A 21662-nucleotide genomic window follows, 5' to 3' on the forward strand; every position below is an offset into this window, starting at 1 on the left:
CATCTGGGAGACGTTTTTGTAAATAGAGGCTTGGCGTTTAAGGGTTAAGGTAAAACAGCTGTCGTGACAAAAATCAATAAATGGAAGAAGGAAGTCTGTATTTTTCACTGGAAATTGCCGAACGAAAATTGGAAAAAACTCCGTCTGTACAAAGATACCTGCAAGAAACTTATTGATGCCACTACTGTAAAGCAATTGCTTTTAATGAAAATATATATAGGCAGTCCCCGGTTTACAACAAGGGGTTCCGTTTTTAAACTGCGTCGTAATCCGAAAATCGTCGTAAACCCAAAAATCGTCAAAAATCCTAAGAAAACCTTACTTTTAATGCTTTGGGTGTACTGAAAACAATGTAAACTGCATTTTTATTGAGTTTTTCATCAAAAAAAACTCCAACTTTTGATTATTCTGCCATTTTGGAGCCATATTTCTTCCGTTGGATCGACATACGACGCGTCGTAACCCTGGAACATGCGTTGTAAACTGGGAAATAATTTCTGATGAATATATTTGAAAAGCGTCGTAACTCGAACGGTGTAAGCCAGACCGTCATAAACCGGGGACTGACTGTATATATATGCAGTACATATATAATATATATATATATTGTATACATATATATAATATATATAGGCTTTGTATGTATATATATATATATATATATATATATATATATATATATATATATATATATATATATATATATATATATATATATATATATATATATATAAATATATATATATATATATATATATATATATATATATATAAATATATATATATATATATATATATATATATATATATATATATATATATATATATACATATATATATATACAGTATGTATGTAATTGTATAACCAGAATTGCCTCTGCATATATATATGTGTCAAAAAATAAATTTCATATTTAAGGATTTAAATTTATATTATCATAACCTCTAGTGGTCAGGGACACACATGACCTCTGAAATTCTGCCACTCCTGTCTGGTTCTTTATCATCACAAAGCTATACTCATCTCTTGCCTCTCATGTCATAGTTCTCATCCAAGTAGGTCTGGTACTCCCAACTGTTCTGGTGTCCACAGAAGCCCAGCATACATTGTCATATATTATTTCATATATTATTTTTCCTATGTGATACAAAGGACTTGTTCAAGCCATCCCCATCTCCTCTTCATCATTATCTCATCAACACTTGGAATTTCCAGGTTTAAGCTAAATCTACAATAAAAAATAGTGATCTTTATCAGAATGAGCATGAAAACCAGTGGCAACAGGATGATGGCTATGGTGAAGGCATTGATTGCTTTTTTTCTAATTTATAGATTTTTTAAAAAGTCAGTAGTCTCATGTATATCTGTGATAATTCCATTCTTAATTTTTCTCTTCGCAGGTATTTTTTTGATGGCACGCTCACCTTATCATTTATGATGGTCTTTGAATGGAATGTATTGTACCCAGCTGTAGTTTTTGTCAGCATCATTCATGGTTCAAGATCTGCTGCCTCAGATATTGCATCCTATGATAAGATGAGGCCTGAAGCTTGCAGGATATTTTGCATGGGTAAGATCCTTCACTATGTTCAGATGACAAGGGTTTTTAATGATAGTAAGTATTTTGTTGACATGAAGCTGAAAAACACTCCCCAGGAAACTGAGAATAGATTCAATGAATTACTTTCAAAAACAGAAGATGCTCCAAGTAAAAGTGATCTGCAGTCCTTTGTTGAAGAAAACTTTTCTGAGCCTGGCACAGAATTTGAGGTATGGAATCCAGAAGACTGGAAGCCCTTGCCCAAATTCACTTATGAGGTGTATGATTTTAAGCTAAGAAATTGGATTAAAGAAGTGAATAAAAAGTGGAAGGTTTTAGGCCGCAAGATATCTTCAGATGTCCTAGTAAACGAAGATCTTTATTCACAGATTTATGTGCCCAACCCTTTCATGGTACCTGGAGGTAGGTTCACGGAAATTTATTATTGGGATTCCTATTGGATTATTGAAGGTCTCCTTCTTTCTGAAATGGAAAGCACTGCTAGAGGAATGATTGAAAATTTTATCTATTTGGTGAATGAGTATGGTTATGTTCCCAATGGAAGTCGTAAGTACTATTTAGGGAGATCTCAGCCTCCATTTCTAATTCCAATGGTCAATATTTTTTGGAAGCATACTAGAGATCTCAGTTTTTTGAGGGAAACCATTGATGTCTTAGAAAAAGAATTCCAGTTTTGGAATAATAATAGGTCAACTGTGGTGACTGTTGATGGTACTGTATATAAGGTATTCCAGTATAAAGTAACATCATCTACTCCAAGACCAGAATCATACTATGAAGATGAAAATCTTGCTCAGAGTCTTAGAAATGAAACAGAGAAGTCAAAATTATTTTCAGAGATAAAATCAGGAGCAGAGAGTGGCTGGGATTTCTCCTCACGTTGGTTTATATCAAAAGGAGAACATACAACTTATATGTCAGATATAAATGTTCTCTCTGTAGCTCCTGTATGCCTTAACAGCTTGATGGCTTTCAATGCAAATCTTTTGTCCAATTTCTTTGGTGCATTGGGAGATCAGGTAAAGCAAAATGAATACAGAGAGTTTGCTATGGAAACCAACAGTACAGTGAGTAGAATTTTTTGGAGTGAGCGTGATGGTGTTTGGTTAGATTATAATCTTGAGACAAAAGAGCTTATACCTGGCTTTTATCCATCAAATTTAATGCCTTTGTGGACAGAAAGTTTTGGACAGGAGAGAGATCGCAGTTTTGTTGTAAACCAAGTTATGGCTTATCTTGAAAGAAATAAAATACAATCTTATCGTGGTGGCATTCCTACTTCTCTTGTTGAATCTGGTCAGCAGTGGGACCTCCCTAATGGATGGGCTCCATTACAGTATTTTATTGTAATGGGTTTGCATAAAGCTGGGCAGTACAATAGCCTGGCAAAAGATATGGCATTTAACCTAGCTCGAGATTGGGTTCTGAATGTATATCAAACTTATGAAAATTCTCAGCCTCATACCATGTTTGAAAAATACAATGTTTTGGAACCTGGAAAAAGTGGAGGAGGCGGCGAATACAAGATACAAGAAGGTTTTGGCTGGACAAATGGAGTCGTGATGAAGTTCCTAAGTATTTATGGCCACAAAATCAGGACTCAGGACACCTACGATCCTGCTCCCTTGGTAGTGGGAACCCTCCTGATGTTAGTGTCAGTCATTTCTGTTCTGAATTATATGTACAGGTTACGTTGTTGTAAAAGGCTCACATGGAATTCAGTTTAAATTCAGCCGTAGATGAGTGCAGTAAAATATACTGTTATTCAGCATTACGTATCTGTTTATGGTATACAATAATTATATAAGCTTACCTCCCAACATGTACCTGAATAATTAATGGTAGTATAGTACTGTATTTATAGTGTGATTATAGGCTGAATATATTTTTTATTGTATGTCTGACATTCTAAAATGTAATTGAAGCTTTATTGTGTATCCTTTCATGTTTCTCAATCATTTGGTCATAGTGATATAGAATATAATTTATAAAGTTGATTGAATTGCAGATTTCCTGTACAACGTAATTTTGTACTGGTGCTACATAACCTTGTAAGTTATATAATTGTTTGGTTTGTTCACTGTTTGCAGATAGTATATATATGCAGTACAGAAATTTATTTATGTACTTATTAGGTAAAAAAGATTTAGCGAATTCTTAAAACGTAAACTTGTTCAAGAAGTATTAACTTTAATACAGGCGGTCCCCAGTTATCGGCTGGGGTTCCGTTCTGACGGTGTGACAATAACCAAAAATCGGCGCTTATCAGTGCCAAAAAGCAACGAAAATTGCCAGTTTTTGGTTATTGGTGCCTCTGTTAGGTATGTATCAACACCAATACCCAATTATCGGCGCCAATAAGCAGAAATAGGTGATTTTCAGCCCCGAAAATTGCCAATTTTTGTTGCTAGACAAGCACCGAAAACTGAATTGCCAGTAACCGAGCCCGCCGATAACCAGAGACTGCCTGTACTTTAGTAGAGATATTGTAATAAAGATTCTTTGAGGAAGCAATACTAGGTAATTTATTATTTTTAATACTATAGAAACCAATTATTTTCTTGAATTAATAATGTTATTAAGATTGCTTTTAGTGAAGGAAAGTGTACAAGAAAACAGCTTAATGAAACTCCCTGCCAGGGCACAGTTTTTCCAATTACATCAAGAGTGGTTAGAAATATAAACCATGGAGAACCTTTGATATGCTGTTACAGGAGTACTTGGATGAGTAAATAAAGGTCATATCAGTAGGATATTTTAAGTAGGTAAAGATTAAATATTTTTCAATTTCATTGTAATATATTACTGCTCTTAAGATCAGGGTAAATAGCTGCTCATGTCAGTCCTATGAACATGACTTGGCAGGATTTGTAAAAGGATTTTACAAAGAAATACAATTTGTAGTTCTTTTGACTTGTTCTAGGTATTTATAATGTAGGTATGAAAGTATGCATTAACTGCAAGATTAATATGAATGATTAAACATTATTCTTGTCAGGTAAAGCTAGCTTGTTTGTAAGTTTGTAAGGTTTTCACTTCTACTTGAAAAATGTTTGAATCAGAGCTCTTCTGCTATTTGCAAATAAGGGGGTTAGAGTTAGATCATTCATGTTTTAGGCACAGTTGTCTGGGGAAAGCTTATCCATACTGCAGTTTCTGGAGGGTAAATCGTACACACCGTTGTTATAGGTAAAAAATTATTCAGATAAATTAAGTGATGATGTGGGGCTGCATATTGGGACCCTGTACTTGCCCAATGATTTCATATTTAAGGTCTCCTTGCATACCAACTTAACAGCTTTCACTGTGTGTTCTGTCCACCTTTAAAACACTTAAATATTTTTTAGGCTGATTTTTACCAGTATTTTCACTTGGTTTGAGTACAGTGTTACTTTAATCATAGTTTCCTGGAATGCCCACTTCAGCATAAGACCATTATAATTCCATGCTAGTATCCTATGTCTTTAAGGATAGCATGCATGATGTTACTACACATTACACTCCACTAGACACATAATGTTTTATTGTGTGTGTTTGAAGGCTGGCTAACCCTCTTTTCAGCCTAAGGGTTTGTGCTGTATATTTTCCAAAGTTTTGTGGGTTTTTGAACGGATCTTTATACACCACTAAGTACCTTCAACAGTGACCATCCCTCAACTTTTGTCTTTGGAAGTTCCTTTTTTCTATTTCTTCTACATCCTTATAAAAAAAGATTTTTCCCTCATTCAATTACTTTAGTTAGCATTGAACCTGTCTGTGGGCTAACATTACTGAAGGTTAATTACTGTATTGTGAACATTACTTTATAGCTTGTAAAATTTATAGCATCGTTGATTTCTACATACAGTTTTGATAGGCATTAGCAAAATAAGATTTAATTTTGATGCAGTTTTAAACCCACAAATATATGTTAGCTTCAGAGGTATTTTCTTGTAATGCTACCAATTTCAAGCTTAATTAATATTCCCTTTCACCCCTTTGATTGTCGTCCCCCCCACAAGATTATCACAATGTATAGTCACAAAAAGATTATCACATGGCATAGTCACAAGCTCTTGTTAGTCCTTTAAGTTTCTCTGGTTCATGTGCATGACATTGACACATTGAACTTTCACACAAAAAAGAAGGCAAGTAAGGCAAGACTGGGTTTATGGGCAGGAGTATTGGCAACCATGGCCATGGCCTTTTAAAATCCTTACTAGATAAATTACTGTACTTAATGATTTACATTGTTTTTTTTTGGCAATGAGGCTCCGTTTTTTTCAAGAGTGTTTTGAAGACTGCTGCTCTTGTTTCACCATTATATCATATGATACTTGATGAAGTAAGAAAATTGTGCCTGTTGAGAGTAGTGAATTTAAGGATTTTACAGTGATTACAAGAACACAATGTATTAAATTCCCATAAATTGCTAACCTAACTGACTCGTTTATGGATGATATAAATCCATATAGGTATACCTGAATGCTTTTAACCAGCACCTGCAAATTGAAGTTTCCTCATTACATAGAGTAAAGAGAGGCCAAGTGTGTGTGTAAAATATGTTATAATGTAAATACACTATAACACTGCCTAGGTTTGCCATATGAATGCCCTTTAAACTGGACCATTTATATTATCTTCAAAAAATGTACTGTAGTCCCATCTTTGCATGGGTGAAGCCACTCCAGATTACTTATAGTTCCATAGAACTAGACTGTTTTTCATGTTTTGCTTCAGTTTTTTCTCTTTCCTGGAAGCAGACAAAATATGATATTAGGGAGGAGGCCAAACATAATACCAACATCCTCACCTAAAAAGATTCTCAATATCTTTCAACCCTAAGCCATCTTGAACTTACAAAACTTTTAACTAATCCATTAAAGAGATTGAGTACCTGCAGGATGTTTCCTGACTACTACTTGCAGCCATAGCTGCTGCTCTTGAGAACAAGACTGGTGAACCTGGGAATACATGGAACCAGGAAAAAGGCACACACATGATTAAGATATCATGATTATAGAAATTTGCACTGTACAATTAGGAAAAATTCTGTTCACACAAAAATACAAGCTACTCTTTTTAAAATCAGCTACTGTAACCTGTTCTATGCCTTACATATAGTGAAAAATCAAATCCTTCTATATCACTCAAGCCTGGAACTTTATGGAGGGAAGTAGAGGTGGGTTACTGTCAAGGTTTATTAGTGTTAAAATTATGTTTATGCCTGTTATAAAAAACTGACCCTCAAGAACTCAAGGGTCAGTTTTTTTTATAACAGGCATATACATAATTTTAACACTAATAAACCTTGATAGTAACCCACCTCTACTTCCCTCCATAAAGTTCCAAGCTTGACTGATGTAGAAGGATTTGATTTTTCATTATGTAAGGCATAGAACAGGTTACAGTAGCTGATTTTAGAAGAGAGTAGCTTGTATTTTTGTGTGGATAGAATTTTTCCTAATTGTATAGTGCAAATTTCTGTAATCATGACAGCTTAATCATGTATGTGCCTTTTTCCTGGTTCCATGTATTCCCAGGTTCACCAGTCTTGTCTTTTCATATAGGAGGAACCCTAGTATGTATGCTTCCCATGGATCATGGTGAATGGAACAGCCAGATCCCTCATTTTTTGTGAACCTGGATTGCTGTAAACAGCCCTTGTAGAAATCATTCAAGTTCTTATCAGTATTAATTTTCCATTTTCTCAGTCATCAACCTTACTCATTTTTGTCATGTTATTCATTTTCATCATGGAGTGCATCATGTTCTTAGTAGGTGATAAAACAATCTGCAGTTAGAAAGTGATTCTAATGTTTATCCTTATCCCAGTGAGATTGTAGAGCATTGAAAAGGAACAGTAAAAATTACTATTTTTACCCTTTTGAAGACAAAAGGACAATGAGAAAACATACTATAGTGGAATTTGATTTACAGTACAACAAAAAATATTGGAGTTGGGAAGTAGGCCAGCATGGGTGTGGAAAGCAAAGTGATATTAGCATTATGTTGAATTAATAGTGTGGCTTGACAGTTTTTGTCATGTTATAGTCTGTCTTTTCTCAGATGGATGAAAACTTCACATCACCTATGGAATGTTCCTTACCTTGGGGTGGGGTGGGTTTTGGGAAAATATGGAAGAATAATTCAGTGTATCTCAGAGTGGTAGATAATTGGGTAACTATTGTACTTTCTGGTTGCATTATTTGTCTCAGGTCACCAACTGCAAGAGGACCTACAATTGTAACTTTCTGTCAAAGAGAGGGAAGCTTTTGGAAGTGTTCTTTTATCAGTCAGTTGGCGAGTGGAAGTATGTTCTTATTCAGGCAAACCAGATAATTTTTTTATTTTACTTTTTGTAAAGTAACAATGAATAGGTAGACTATTTTTTGTTATGTTCAATACATGTTGGTACTTTATTTTTGGTGCTGTGCCTGTAAATGCTTTATCTACTGTATGCACTGTATTTCTGGGTTTTCCGTATTAGTGTGAACAGTCTTTTTTCATTGCCGGTTTATTGTTTTTTATACTTATCATAATTTTTGTTTAATTCAAGCAAAGTCTATTGCTGCCTGTAGTGTCAATTAAGTATTTCTTAATACAGTGGAATTAAAAGTCTTGATTAACAGTCACTTTTTTAGTGCAGTAGTAATTTATTGCATTAGGGTTAGTACGTGCATACTAGAAGATTTTTCGCGTCTTCACGGTTGTTACTAGCTCGTAATGTGAGTTGTATATGTATGTATTTATTCTTGCTATGTTAATCATGCTCCAGTGTCCCTGTGAATACCATACCTTCTTGGCATTGCCTTGTATTTGTCTCTTAACAGGGACCTTCTCTGTAGCAGCTGTCATACAGTTGTATGCACAGAACCTATTACTTGAGATATTTTGCAACTGGTTGCCCAACTAGTAGTACACGTACTCCTATTCACAGAGGACTTAGATGATCCAAGAGTGCCTCTATTGGTGTTTCTCTTGCTTTGGGCACCTTTGGTCTCCATGTATACCACTGAATTATTGTCACTGAGTGTGAAGGAGTGGCAGTCATAAGATGATGATGTGGCCTAGTCTTTGTATTCTGCTTCCACCCTTGCTCTCTCCTTTGCCTGTGGCTTGGCCCCTCGACAGTTTTGCTGATTGCCTGAATGCACTGAACCTTCCTCACCATGGATATGGGAGTATGTCACTAGTTGGAGATTTATGAAACTGAAGATGATGAGTTTGCAGACTTGGTAAAAGTGAGTGATCAAGACATATTGGATGTTGATGATCCAGCATATCAGCATAAGTAACATTGTAATATTTAAAGTGATGTAACTGCTCATTTTGAAGCAGAGATGATTGGTGATAAAACAGGGAAACTGCTGGGAAGAAGACCTTCTCACTTTGGTAGGCACTCGAGCTGTTGCTCATCAAATGGTGCCCCTGATAAGGCTTAGACACATAGCTGAAGTTGGACTGATAGAAGTAGTTATATACAAAATTATTTTTTTTTACTGGGATGTCAGGAGTGACATATATTGGATTTAGTAATGATAGTGAAGAATTGCTGGATAACTGCCAGGTGATGAAATAGGGCAAGTCATGGATGATAGAATGAACAGTTATGTAGACAGTGTGTTGCTGGTTAACTGCCAGGCTTGGGTAAGATGAAGGCATGGAAAGCTGTAGGCCTGGAGGAAATAAGATTCCTTGTAATAACATTACTGTACTCTTTTCCCATGTATCTAAACATCATGTTAGAGATTATTGGTTGACTGACAAATTTATTCCCATGCCATGTACTTCCAAAGCTTATACCCTAAAGTTGTTACTAGGCATTTTACATTTTTACATTTTACGGGTTATCATTTAAGACCCTATTCTATGGGCAGACTGTTGAAAATAACAAATACGGTAGTATGACAAAAATGAAGATGGTTTACAAGGTAAAAAGAGTATGCCAGGTAGAAATGCCAGAGCCAGGACCGATCCTCTTCTCTTTCAAGTCACCCCCAGTATGATATGTACTGGGATCGGTCTTAGCCACTGGCCATGCATGCAACCAAGTTTTGCAATAGGTTCGAGAGATGTCAGTTAAGTTCTTCGGTCCCTTTGGGACCACAGAAGCAATTGAAGGTGTCCCTTTCAAACCCCCTTCCCTTCCTGGAAAAAGAGGTAGGGTAAGAGGAAGGTATAAAATGCTAAGTACTATGCTGTATTACCTTTTATCATTTTTGCTACCCTGTTAATGAGCCTGATCTATTGTAGTAGAAAAGAAAATTTTTAATGATGCTGATCTATTGCAGTCAATTTGAATAAGTTATATATCCTGTGAGCTTTTTACAAGAATGTAGTATTGTGCATACTCTGTTAAATATGTGGTGTTGGCTGTCATGATCAAAAAGTTAAGCATTTTTTAAGAATCTTGCCTAAAACTTTTTATGAAAAGCCTGGAAATACATTGCAGCATTTGTTTGTGGGCATGTCATTGATGTTTGTATGCAAATTTAGCATGCAACCTGTTTTGTGTGCAGAATTTTGTAGCATGAGTAATGAAAATATGATTTTACGGCTGTTATTGTAGGTTGTGACTAGATTTTTTGTATAGAACTTGAAGAATGGTTAAGTCAAAACCGGTAAACAGTATTGTAATGGTATATCAGTGGACACTGTATTGATTTGTTCCTAAACCGAGAAAATAAATGTTAGTTAAGTGTACTTATAGAATTGTTTTCAGAGGTGAAGTACTTTATAGTGTACTGATAGGTAAAGTACTTATGAAGTGTAGTAGTGTAGATATTTAAAGGACAAGCTTAGTAGACCTGGGGTAATTTGCATTGTCTAAACATTTTCTTTTCTTTTATTTGGATTTTTGCACTTGGCTGTTTGTCATCTGTTACAAAACACATGCTAGTGCCATCTTTGAGCATGAGATGATGATTCTGAAAAATAAACAAGTAATCTGGCATGTTACAAAGTTGATTTGATGTGTGAAACAGTCTGAATCCACTCTTCAACTATTATCATGGTTAATTTGTAGGGACCAAGTTGTAAGCCTAAACAAAAATCAGCATTATTTGAGGTTTAAGATAGTCTTTAATAGTAGTCCCTAGACTAACTTAGTTATACAGTAAACCCCCTGTATTCGCGGTCTCACGATTTGCGGACTCGCCTGTTCGCGGATTTCTTTATGGAACATACTATATACACATTGTTCGCAGAAAATTCGCCCATTCGCGGTATTGTTCACTGAGAAATATTCACTAATTACTGTACTTTCATATAACTTTCATGACTAAATGCACTTTTTGTGATAAAACTATTAAAATACTCAGGTACAAGCATTTTTAGAGGGTTTTTTGTATTTGAACTATCAAAATAGGCAGTTCTAAGTGTTTTTAGAGGGGTTTTAAGTATTCGTGGATTTTAGCTATTCTTTATGAACATTTTTTTGTCTGAACTGTATAAGGATTTCTTACATGTCATACCTCACTTATCAGACATTTCGATTAACGGACAGTTTGATTAACGGACGTTTTGTCCAAGGAAAAATCAGCTCCATTAATGGCGTTTGTATTGTTTAATGACAGAGAAGGACAAAAAGCTAAAGCATGTTTAGGATTAGGTGTACTAGTGTATGCAGTTCCCAGGAGAAACAAGAGGAAGTGCTCAGTTTACCCAGAGCTGTTCAGTGCAAAACTCCACTACACTTTCATATTTCCTTATTTTTAGTGATTCTAGTGCTAATACAGGGAAGTCATCATAGGGCCTAAGATGGTTAGAGATGGGTCAAGTCCGTTAACTGGAGTATGATGTACAGTACAGGGATTCCTTTCTTTTATTCACAGCCTTTTTAATGTAAACTTTCATGTTGTCTTAACGCCCTATTATTCAGTTGTAAGTGACAACAGTGGCTTCATTATTGATGCATGTGTTTGCCTAGAAGTAAGCAGAATCATGTATAAAGATTTCAGTCTAATTGTTCTGTACTCAACAACCTGACAATAATAACCCCTAGTTTTGTGGGCTATGAAAATTGGATTACCATATGCTGCATGTATTTGTCTGTCCTATAAGTATTTTCACAATTGTATATTTTGTGATCTCTATGAAGGTAAGTAGGAGAAAGGCTATACTGTAGTGAAACAAGTTTTCAGACATCTGAAACACTTTTCATGTTGCATTTTAGCAAATTTGGCAAGAAAGCAATAGCTGTTATGCTGCTTCTGTGTAATTAGTACTTTCCATGCTAATTACTCTCCATGGGATGTTGTTGATCCAGATGAATCCCATCTAGTTTTGTTGTAGATGACACTCAAGCCCTTGTTTTGCATGTTTAGTTCCAATTTGAATTTGTAAATAACATATTCAGTGGAATTACCTTAGTTTCTTTATTAGTATTGTGCTTACCTGTTAGGTTTCTCACAAGTAGGTTAGTGTCATATAGTGTTGATATAGATTTTGTATTTTCATGAATAATTTTTGTCTATGTAAAAATATATAGCTTCTTTTTTAAAAGCATTTATCATCTTAAATGTCTTGAATTATCCAAAATTGCACCGTATTCCTTAAGAGTGAGAAGAATTTGAGTAAACCCTCATAAGTTTTATTTTAGTGCTTTAATTTTGAAGTTTGTTGTAAAGACAGAATTAGTAGGTACTGTACTTGCAATAATAACTAAGAAATTATGAAATCACAGTCACATTCTAAACTGACAGGGTTGCCTTATAAAGAGCGTATTAGGTGTTTTAAGTTAATGACATTGCTTCAGGAATCAACCCATGAAATATGAAATACTTTTCACTTATACAAGTACTGTATTTTGGATATTAGAACTATTGTGTCTACCATTAATTTTAAGTGATTCTTAGCTGTAGGAAAATATACTAGGTGCTGGTTTCCCTTTTGAGATTGTCACCTTTTTGACCATTAAGATTGTGTTGTACTTTATTGGAATTCATTTACTTGTTGCTCATATTTTTTTCATTACTGGTTTTTTTAATGACGAAGTTCATTGCTTAATTCATTGCATTGCTGACTGGATTGTTTTGTATGTTCTTACAACTAGGTGATGAGTAAAAGGCACCAAAAAAATTTTTAGACTACTCATTGCAAAGAAACTATATTAAAGATTTAATTAATCTTTTTATAGCTTTGTCAGGAAGTGTGTTTTTGTGTTAAAAGTTCCAAGCTAGTGCTGCTGTTTTCTTTGCAAGGAATTTGGCCTGTACTGTAATTCACTGTACAGTATATTGGACTAGGTATTGTGTTTTTCCTCCTACCTTATTCATTCTGAAATATATTTGACTTAAAATAGTTCATTTGTTTCGAAATTCGTTGTACAGTACTGAATTTGGTCTTTCATCGTTGATTTAAACTTCTCTTGCACAATTATTTGTCTTGCACAACCAGTTAGTTGGTTACAGGTGTTAGCTGGTTTTACATAGGCTTTTTGATTTTACATAATGTTGACTGTTCATTAGATGGCTATTTAAATTTGGGGCACATTTGTGCCTGAGACAGTGATTCAAATGGAAGATGTGTAGAGTTTACTCTATTCAGAATGAAAAATGCATGAGCATTGGTAAGTCAGGATGATGGGAGGTAATTCAGAAACTGATAGTGAACAACCTGGCAGTATTTGTTGTTGAAATAACTAAGCCCCTAAATACAAGTTAATAGTTGTTTTAAAGCTGCAAGGAGAGTGATCTGCAAATAAGAGTAGACAATAGCAGACTAGACATGGTGGAATTACCATGGAATGAGCAGTTGCCTGAAATTTTAGTGCTGGAGGATATGTATGCAACCAATGGACATCAAAAGCCATTGATGTTTAAACAAGATTCCAGATGAGAATATTCAGTGGAAAACTTACAGCAACTGCAGTATTGATTTTTAACTCTCTGCATGGATAGTCAAGGGAAGGTTTTTGAGACAGCAGGTGTCAGTTATGTCATGATGATAATTTTCAACAGACTTCTTCAAACATGTTAGATGGCCATGGATGATTAGGAAAGCATTGTGCAGCTGACTTTCGACATCAGTTCATTAGTAACAATTTGCTCTCATTGAACATAGGAAATTTATGGTGATCAACAATACCTGATGAATGACAACATTGTTAATGGACAGTTGATAGTCACTTTCCAAACCAGTAGTTAGTGATATGACAGTGAAGGACATGGGATTTTTGTTAAGACTCAACATATGTTGATGAGTTTGCATAATGACACCATTGCCAAGCACTAGTTGGTCAGTGGGTAACACTACTAGCGGACAATTCATTTAGGGCATTAGACAATAGATGTCAGTTGGAATTGAAACTTTTTGGGACATTTCTTGGGGTTGGATGTTTTACCAAAGTAAGGATCTCATCTTGGGGTAAGGAATTGGCTGTAGACATTGTCACCCCTTTTAAATATTAAGAGACAGGTTATGAAGCTTGGGAATCTAGACTTGCCACATACGTGCAGTTTTGATAGTACTTTCTGCAGTTGTTCAGTTTTGATATGTTATCAAAAAATTTAGGTTGAGATTTTTTTGCATGTTATTAGTGGTCTGTTGTAATCAGAGCTGTGAGTGACATCAGAAGTGTGGGTAAACTGATAGAAAATTCAGTGTTGGCAATAGTTTTGTGCGACCAAAGACATTACCTTTTATCATTCCAGAATATGTAATATGATTTATGAATTGTCAGCAGTGCTTATAATGTAGCAATGACTGTAATTCATTTCAAATGACTTCATATAGTTTGTGGCTCATTTATTTCCTTACTCCAGTAGGTTACTCCTCTTAAGTGGAATACATTTAAAGCCTTATGCCTCTCTAGTGAAGGTGACCATTAGTGATTCCTGACCTGTGGGCCTGCAGACTTTTGTATTTTGTCATTGCTCCCCCCTCCCCCCCACACACACATAATTTAACATTTTTATACTTGCTGTTCTTTGATACTAACCTCATTTCCAAATTGAGTTGACATGAATAGCGCACGTAAAGTTTTGATGTACAGTACAGTGAAATGTTACTTGGTGTTTTACGGTGCCAGAATTTTTGCTGATATTTCCTTAATATTCATGTCTTCCTTTCCATATGCTTGTTCAAGTGGGATGATGTGGTTCTTGTACTGATTTTAGTCTTGAAATAACTGATTTTCGTAGATTTAATGGAACTTTTTGGAACTGTGATTAAATTATTCTCTGCAGTGCTGTCTGATGTTAGTGGATAAATAACATTGTTTTGAAAGGTTTTTACTATCAGTAAAAAATTCTTTCTTAGAAACAATACCTGGGGAAAATCCTTAGGAAATTTGAGCAAAACTAAAAATAGGTTTAGAAAGTTGTATAAGGTAAACTTTACCTGTTATGTAATGTTTTCACTTTGTAACAATATTTTTGTGCCTCACTCAGTATAAATAGTTTTCAGGAAAATTAATGTGTATAGATTCCATATTTTTAACGTTTATATTGTGACTGTAGTCATTGCAGTAAAGAAACTTACTGTTCTACAGTGTTCTAGCAGTAGGACTTACTGTGCTAGTGAATCACTTTCTCCACGTATCTTAAGTATTGCTTTTGTTGTTTTGCTGGTATATTTGTAATCATTAAGCAATATGATTTTATCTCTGGTATGGTATGGGATACTGGTGGAGTTTAGGCTTTATGTGCATCATAGTACACTGCAGTAAGGTTTGTAAACACGGGCACTTACTTGATAATGGTGAAGTTTTTGTTTAGGATGAGCTGTGGAGTCTTGACTGTTTAGTTGCGTTGTCATATTTAATGTTTTGAGTGATGCAAATACTGTGCTGTATATGTTCAGCATTGTTTTGGGGTAAAATTAAAAATTTAGAAGTTCAGCAAATATGTATGGTGGTTGTGCCATCTTTGTTGTGCATAGTTAATTATTGGCAAGAAATCATTCACATGCATATTGCTGTATTTTATCTTGGGTAAGCCCTAGCAGAGAAGTGATAGGTATTATGGCTGCCTTTTGTCATGTGATAGCTGATGTTGCAGTCACTGCTTTAGAATTATGTATAGATCTCTCATGTTTATAAAAGATTAAGCTAGGCTTGATGGGTCTGTTGTTTTAGGCATGTTGTTAGTGAGAATCACAGAAAGAGGATTTAAGAATAATTTTATGTGATAGAAAAAAGTAGGAGAAAAGGAATTTTTTGTATTAGTGAGAAAATTAACATCTTGGTATGTTTTTCATATAAGCAATTTGCAAATATACTTGCTGTAAGGAACTTAACCTTCGGTTTGAATTTTATTTGTATTCTTGAGGTTCTGATTTAGTTCTTATTTATGGTAAATGTATAGCTTACAGATTTTGCCATCAGTGCTGTATTTTATTCACTCAAGTTGGCACACCCAAACACCTGGTAAAGGCTTTGTGTGCTTAAATGATCTTTAATTTCCAAGTTTTTATATTCACAAATAATGAATCTTATTTTCGTGCACACACTCTCCTCTTGTAGTAGCTGCTTCAAGTGTTTAAGAAAACCTGGGAAGTTGGATTTTACAATATACCATATCCAGAAGTTCTTCCTTGCAAAGTAATTATAATAAAGTCAGGCTCAGATTTATATTTTTAAAATCTTTCTCTCATAATATATGAGACCATATGCTGTACAGGTATTTTGGAGGTTGTGACTTTTTTCTTAGGTTGTACTACCATGGTTTTTCCCATCCATTGGGTATAAATAACAATCCAGATTGTATGGGTGCACTAGTTGTGTACTTCAGCGTTCGTCCAGTATGCTGTGATAATTTTCAGAACTGGTTACCTTATTAGTCATGGTATCTGTATGACAGTAATAGCATGAATTTAATATGCAGTGGACCCCCGCCTATTCGCAGTTCCAGATTCGTGGCTTCACTTATTCATGGATGTCTCTGTGGAACATAAAGTATATACACATTATTCATGGAAAATTTGCCTGTTTGTGGTATTTTTCATAGAGAAATACTGTATTCACAGATTACTGTATTTTCATATTTTTGACTAAATGCACTTTTTGTGATAAAACTATTAAAAGATTTAGGTATAAGCATTTTTAGAGGGTTTTTTGGTGTTTTGAATTATCAAAATAGGCAGTTATAAGTGTTTTTAGAGGGGTTTTAAATATTCGCGGATTTGAGCTATTCACGTGGGTTAGTGGTACGCATCGCCCCACGAATACCGGGGGTCAACTGTAAATGTTTTCTTTTTCAATAGAGTACTGTTTCACTAGGAGATGTGTGTTCATGCTTTTGTTAAGATTTAAACATTTTTGCATGGTTCATTTCAGGTTAGTAGAATTTTAGCCTGAAATTTCTCCTTAATTCTTTCCACATTTGCCTTTTTGTTTTGCAGTCTTGAAATGGTTTGGAATTTGTTACAGAAGGTCTTGTCATTTGGTACAGTATTATAAAGTAAGATTATCATTGCTGAAAAAATTACTAGTTTTATACAGTATTGCAGTGTTTATCATTGCTAAAAATGGATTTCGTAGAGATATGAGTAGTAATCAGAAAATAAAAAGGCTTTTAGCTAGAATCTTAGATTAATGATAGTTCATTACTACGTGGTGTGAAATCAGTACTCTTAAAACCTCCCGATTCCAAACAACTTCATCTGCTTTGTGTATGTAAAATGTTGAGGAAAGTAAACCATGCCAGTACTGCATGTTTTTTTGTTTATTTTTATTTTCCTGTTCCTGTTGCTTGTGAACACACTTTTTTCTAGAATGTTGACCATGAGAATTAAATGTGTCATAAATTTACATGAATTTTATAGCCTGTGTTATGATTTTGATTTGAACTACAACTTACATTAGCTTTGATTTTTTTCTGAAATATATATTTATGTACTTAGAGAATTTTGTGAAATATATTTTTAAAATTTATAATTTTTTTTTACTTTTCCCACCTTTTAGTTAGAAGTAGGAAATATGCACTTTATTTGTTAGATAATTGAGTTTGGTTGAAGAAGTGAGTATTGCAACTAGAGGGTTTTCTGCAAATGTTAAAACCATACAATCTTATCAGACAAACTTTGTATGTTAGCTATTACACATCAGTTGGCATAGGACTATTCAAGACAGTTGTGTTGTATGAAACCTAAATTTATATTTGAAAAAGTAATTTTACGGTGATCATAACCATGTCACAACTTTCAGAGTTGAAAAATCTGATGTATATTCTGTGTCAGAAGAATTGTAAGAGATGTAGTTGAGAAACAGTATCACCAATGGTTCAAGTGTTCATATTTATTATACAATATATAAAAGTACATATGTTGGTTGCTAATAACTGTCATCAAAGTCGGTCTTAATCCAGAAGCAGCACTGAATAGCTGAAAGTGCCCCAGTGTTTGGCTTGATAGCCTAAATTTCACAAAATCAGTCAGTCAGGCTGAAAGCTGTATGAATATCAAAGGGAGTCTCGATAACTGTTGTATCTCAAGATGCAGCAAGTTTCAAAGTTGCTCTCAAATGTTTTTCTTGAACATTTAGAATACAGTTAGTATCTTAAGATAATTTTTTTGGCAAGATGGTTTAAAGTGGTATTCAGCTTTTCTAATAATGCAAACAATTATGATTAGCATGTATTCCACGGGGGTCTGTAATCTTGTTTTTTCTACCTTAGAATAAGATCTGTGGTTAAGCATTTCCATTCATAAATGATTTGTGGAGACTAAAATCCTTAAAATCCTCAATAAAAATAAACCAAACGATGGTAAAAGCTGAGGTATCTTGAGCACAACACTTGACCAAAGCTCTATGCCAACTGTTCAGTTATCCTAATCCTTGTTTTGAAAGCCATTTCAGGTCAGTTGTTGACCCCTTGATTTTATTTGATTTTGAGTGGATTCTGGTGCAGTAGCAAACAGTCTTGGCCATTATTACCTTTACATTTTCTGACTAAACTATTTGAAAACTATTTAACCAGCTGTCTTTTGTAAAGAACCCAAATTTTATGAAAATTCAAATACTTTTTTCCAGTTAAAAGTTCTCTTCTAACTGTCATATATTAAGGCCCTTAATATAAAAGCTCCTAAACTGTTTTATCTCCCACTTCATCATTGCTGATTCTTGTTAGGCTTTATTTTCACACAGGCACTGTGAAGTCCATTTGATTATCATCCCAGGCATGAAAACTTTATCACTTTGTATTTATTTATTTATTTTTTTTTTTTGCTCAAAGCCTTCATAAACTTCCTCCATTGAAAATGCAGTCCCCAAGAGATAAAGTACAACATGAGTACAAACCCAATGAAATTGTAATGAAAGCTTTAATCAAATTCAAGTTGAATTGTGTGTTTGAAGTTTAACATTTTTAAATGATTCACATGCTTGAATTTTAAACAAAAAAGTTGAAAGTTTTACTCGATAAACAAAAGTTTTTTTCAATGTCTTGTTCCATAGAACAGTATGTATGGTTTTGTTCATCTTTATTCTGATTCTCTCTCTCTCTCTCTCTCTCTCTCTCTCTCTCTCTCTCTCTCTCTCTCTCTCTCTCTCTCTCTCTCTCTCTCTCTCTCTCTCCTTAACTGTACAGTATCATCTTCCATTTTTAATAACATAGCCGCTGTTCGTCCTCAAAGGAGTTAATGTACTCTCTCATGGTCCCCCCAGGCCTCCATAAGAGACACCAACCAATAAAAAGAATTCTCTTGTAGTTGGTCAGAGCGAGAATAGTGCTTATTGGCACAGTGATAGAATATAAAGGACTGAGGACAGGAGGGCTTGGTCTCCTCCTACACTGACTACCTGGGCTCTCTACGTCTCACACACACAGATGTGACAGCAGCCTATTTTGGTCATCATTCTACTCTGGTCTGTCCAAGAGTTCACTAGTCCCCAGGTTGTGCTCTGGAAATTGTGTTCAACTATGCATTTTTCCATTTATTAGTGCTTTCCACATCATTCTGATTAGGTTATCATCTTCCTGTTTAATCTACCCAAACTTTTGAAAGTCTTGACTCATTTACAGATTTGAATGTGCATATCTCACCAGCACTTTTCTCTTTTCATGCTCTGAGACTGTAATGTATACAGTACTACACAGTTGCATAGTTCATGTATGGTTACTATATAAAAATGATTTTCTCAGCATACAGGCTTAGAGCTTCATATGCTTAGACTAGGAACGTATCCCTTGTGTATACAAATTAAGTGCACTGGAATGGCAGTTTGGGTGCAAGGGTACTAAAGGTTACCTCACTGAAATCACAACTTTCTTAAAAGGTTTTACTCTAAGAGACACTTAAAAGCCTCACTCAAGGTAATAAAATATTCAAGAAATGAATAAAAAATGGTGCTTCAAGGTTGCTCTCTCTTTTTCTCTCTGAGGAAGAACATTAAGAGACTAAAAGTAGTACAAGCCGGAGCAACCAAATTAAAAACAACGGTTAGACTCCTTTGAAATCAAAGTAAGTCAGAGTGCTCAATTTGTTGAAAAACATCAATTAAGAGGTCAGTTAATCAAAATATTCAAAATACCTGTATTAAAAGATACATAATAGTAACAAACTATTTATCTAAAACAGTAACTCATTATATCCAGTGGATGGAAACTGGACATTTAAAGGTTCAAAATCAGCCACTGTGAGAACTTCCTTATGTATAAGGTAGCATAATTTCGGAACAAGATCAATTTAGGTTGTGAACACAGTACTACTAATTCTACCATCCAGTTCAAGAATAGAATAAATTGACATGTAATTTATTTTGTTTTCATGTTTTTGAGCACGTTTAGTATATAATTCTGGTATAATTCCAAGTCAGTTTCTCCTTACCAGGCTTTTAGACATTATTTTAGTCTCTCCTTTTCTGCTATTGTATTTTCTTAATACAAACCTTTCAGGTGCTATTCTAAGCTCATGATAATATTTTTTTTTACAAAGGACCTTACTTATGTTTGTTAATATTCTCAGTTTCTTGTTTCTATTTGTTAGCAAATGTTTATTTCTCTATTACTATTTCAAGGTGACAAGAAGTCAGAAAAAGGATTTTGACAAAGGAAAATCTATTTCACCCGAGGGTTTTTCATTCTCTCTCCCCCTTGATAAACTTCATTCATTTGGAATACTAGTGTTGCCTTGTATACAGTCCGTGAGTAGTGCAGTGCTCGTTAGGACTTTGACATTGGGTTACGTGTTTTTGTATTCACCCTTTTTGCGACTTCAAGTAGAATTTCATTTAGCTTTCCATACGGAATTACCTAATAGTGCTGAATGGTCTCAGTGAAATAGATTTTTCCTTTGTCAAAATCCTTTTATTGTTCCAAACTTTCAGGCTTAGATAAATTTTCAAGGATGTTTTGTCAAAGGGAAGAACTTATTGTTTCAAGGGTCTCAAAATTTTTATCTGTTGCACATGTTGCATTGTGACCATACTTTGCTCAGACATTTGGCTAAAGGATGTTTTGTCCATTGAAAAATTTTATCTGTTGACAGAATTTTGCTCAGTTTAAGGATGGAGAAAGACGACTGCTGGCTAAAACATTTGGGGTTGTGCATCAAGTGTGTGGTTCCCAGCTGAAACAAAGAGAAGGTTCAGTATACATGTGGTCCTTACTAGTGTATGTCTCTGCTAAAGCATGTCTGTGTGTGTGTGTGTTGTATATTAAAATAGTGCAAAGTAATTATACTGTACATAAGTCATCAAGGTCCCCAAGAAGGCTAGAGATGCGAGAGAGAGAAATCTTTAGAAACTACAGTATTGTGGTGGTGGTGTCCCAGTGGTTGATCTGGCAAAGGAGTATTGGAATGCCAAACGATATCTACTACGATGAAACAGTAAGAGGCCATCAAGGCAGCTGATGTTGCTAAGGGAGTGAAATTTTTACAAAGCAAAGCTCTCATACAATTGATAGTGTTGAGAAATTGTTGTTAATCTGGATAAAAGAAAAAGTTAGCCAGTGATAGTGTTTATGATACCATCTTATGTGACAAGACAAGACGGGTACATGCAGATATCGTGAAAACCACCACTGAAACTAGTGCTGATACAAATGATACTGAAGAGCTCAAACCAATCATGGGTGGTTTAAGAAATTAAAGATTAGTGGTATACTTCATGGTGAGGCATGGGGGAGGCTACTAATTCTGACAAAGATGCTGCCAAGAATTCTGTCAAGAGAGTTC

General features: G+C 34.7%; 2 protein-coding genes across 2 annotated transcripts in view; both read left to right on the plus strand.

Annotated features, from left to right (window-relative positions):
- The first annotated feature begins 1433 nt into the window (after positions 1-1433).
- The window catches only part of LOC136847652 (uncharacterized), a 36305-nt gene continuing 16076 nt past the window's right edge, over positions 1434-21662 (plus strand). Inside the window, exon 1 of the mRNA XM_067119441.1 lies at positions 1434-1571. The gene's annotated coding sequence lies outside the window, so the exon portion shown is untranslated. The remainder of the gene's footprint in view (positions 1572-21662) is intronic.
- Positions 1436-6163, plus strand: Treh (Trehalase). The gene has a single exon (XM_067119425.1). It carries the CDS (start codon positions 1436-1438, stop codon positions 3287-3289), a length of 1854 nt encoding a protein of 617 aa, XP_066975526.1. The 3' UTR covers positions 3290-6163.

Source organism: Macrobrachium rosenbergii, chromosome 2 (genome assembly GCF_040412425.1).
Source record: "Macrobrachium rosenbergii isolate ZJJX-2024 chromosome 2, ASM4041242v1, whole genome shotgun sequence".
NCBI lineage: Eukaryota > Metazoa > Arthropoda > Malacostraca > Decapoda > Palaemonidae > Macrobrachium > Macrobrachium rosenbergii.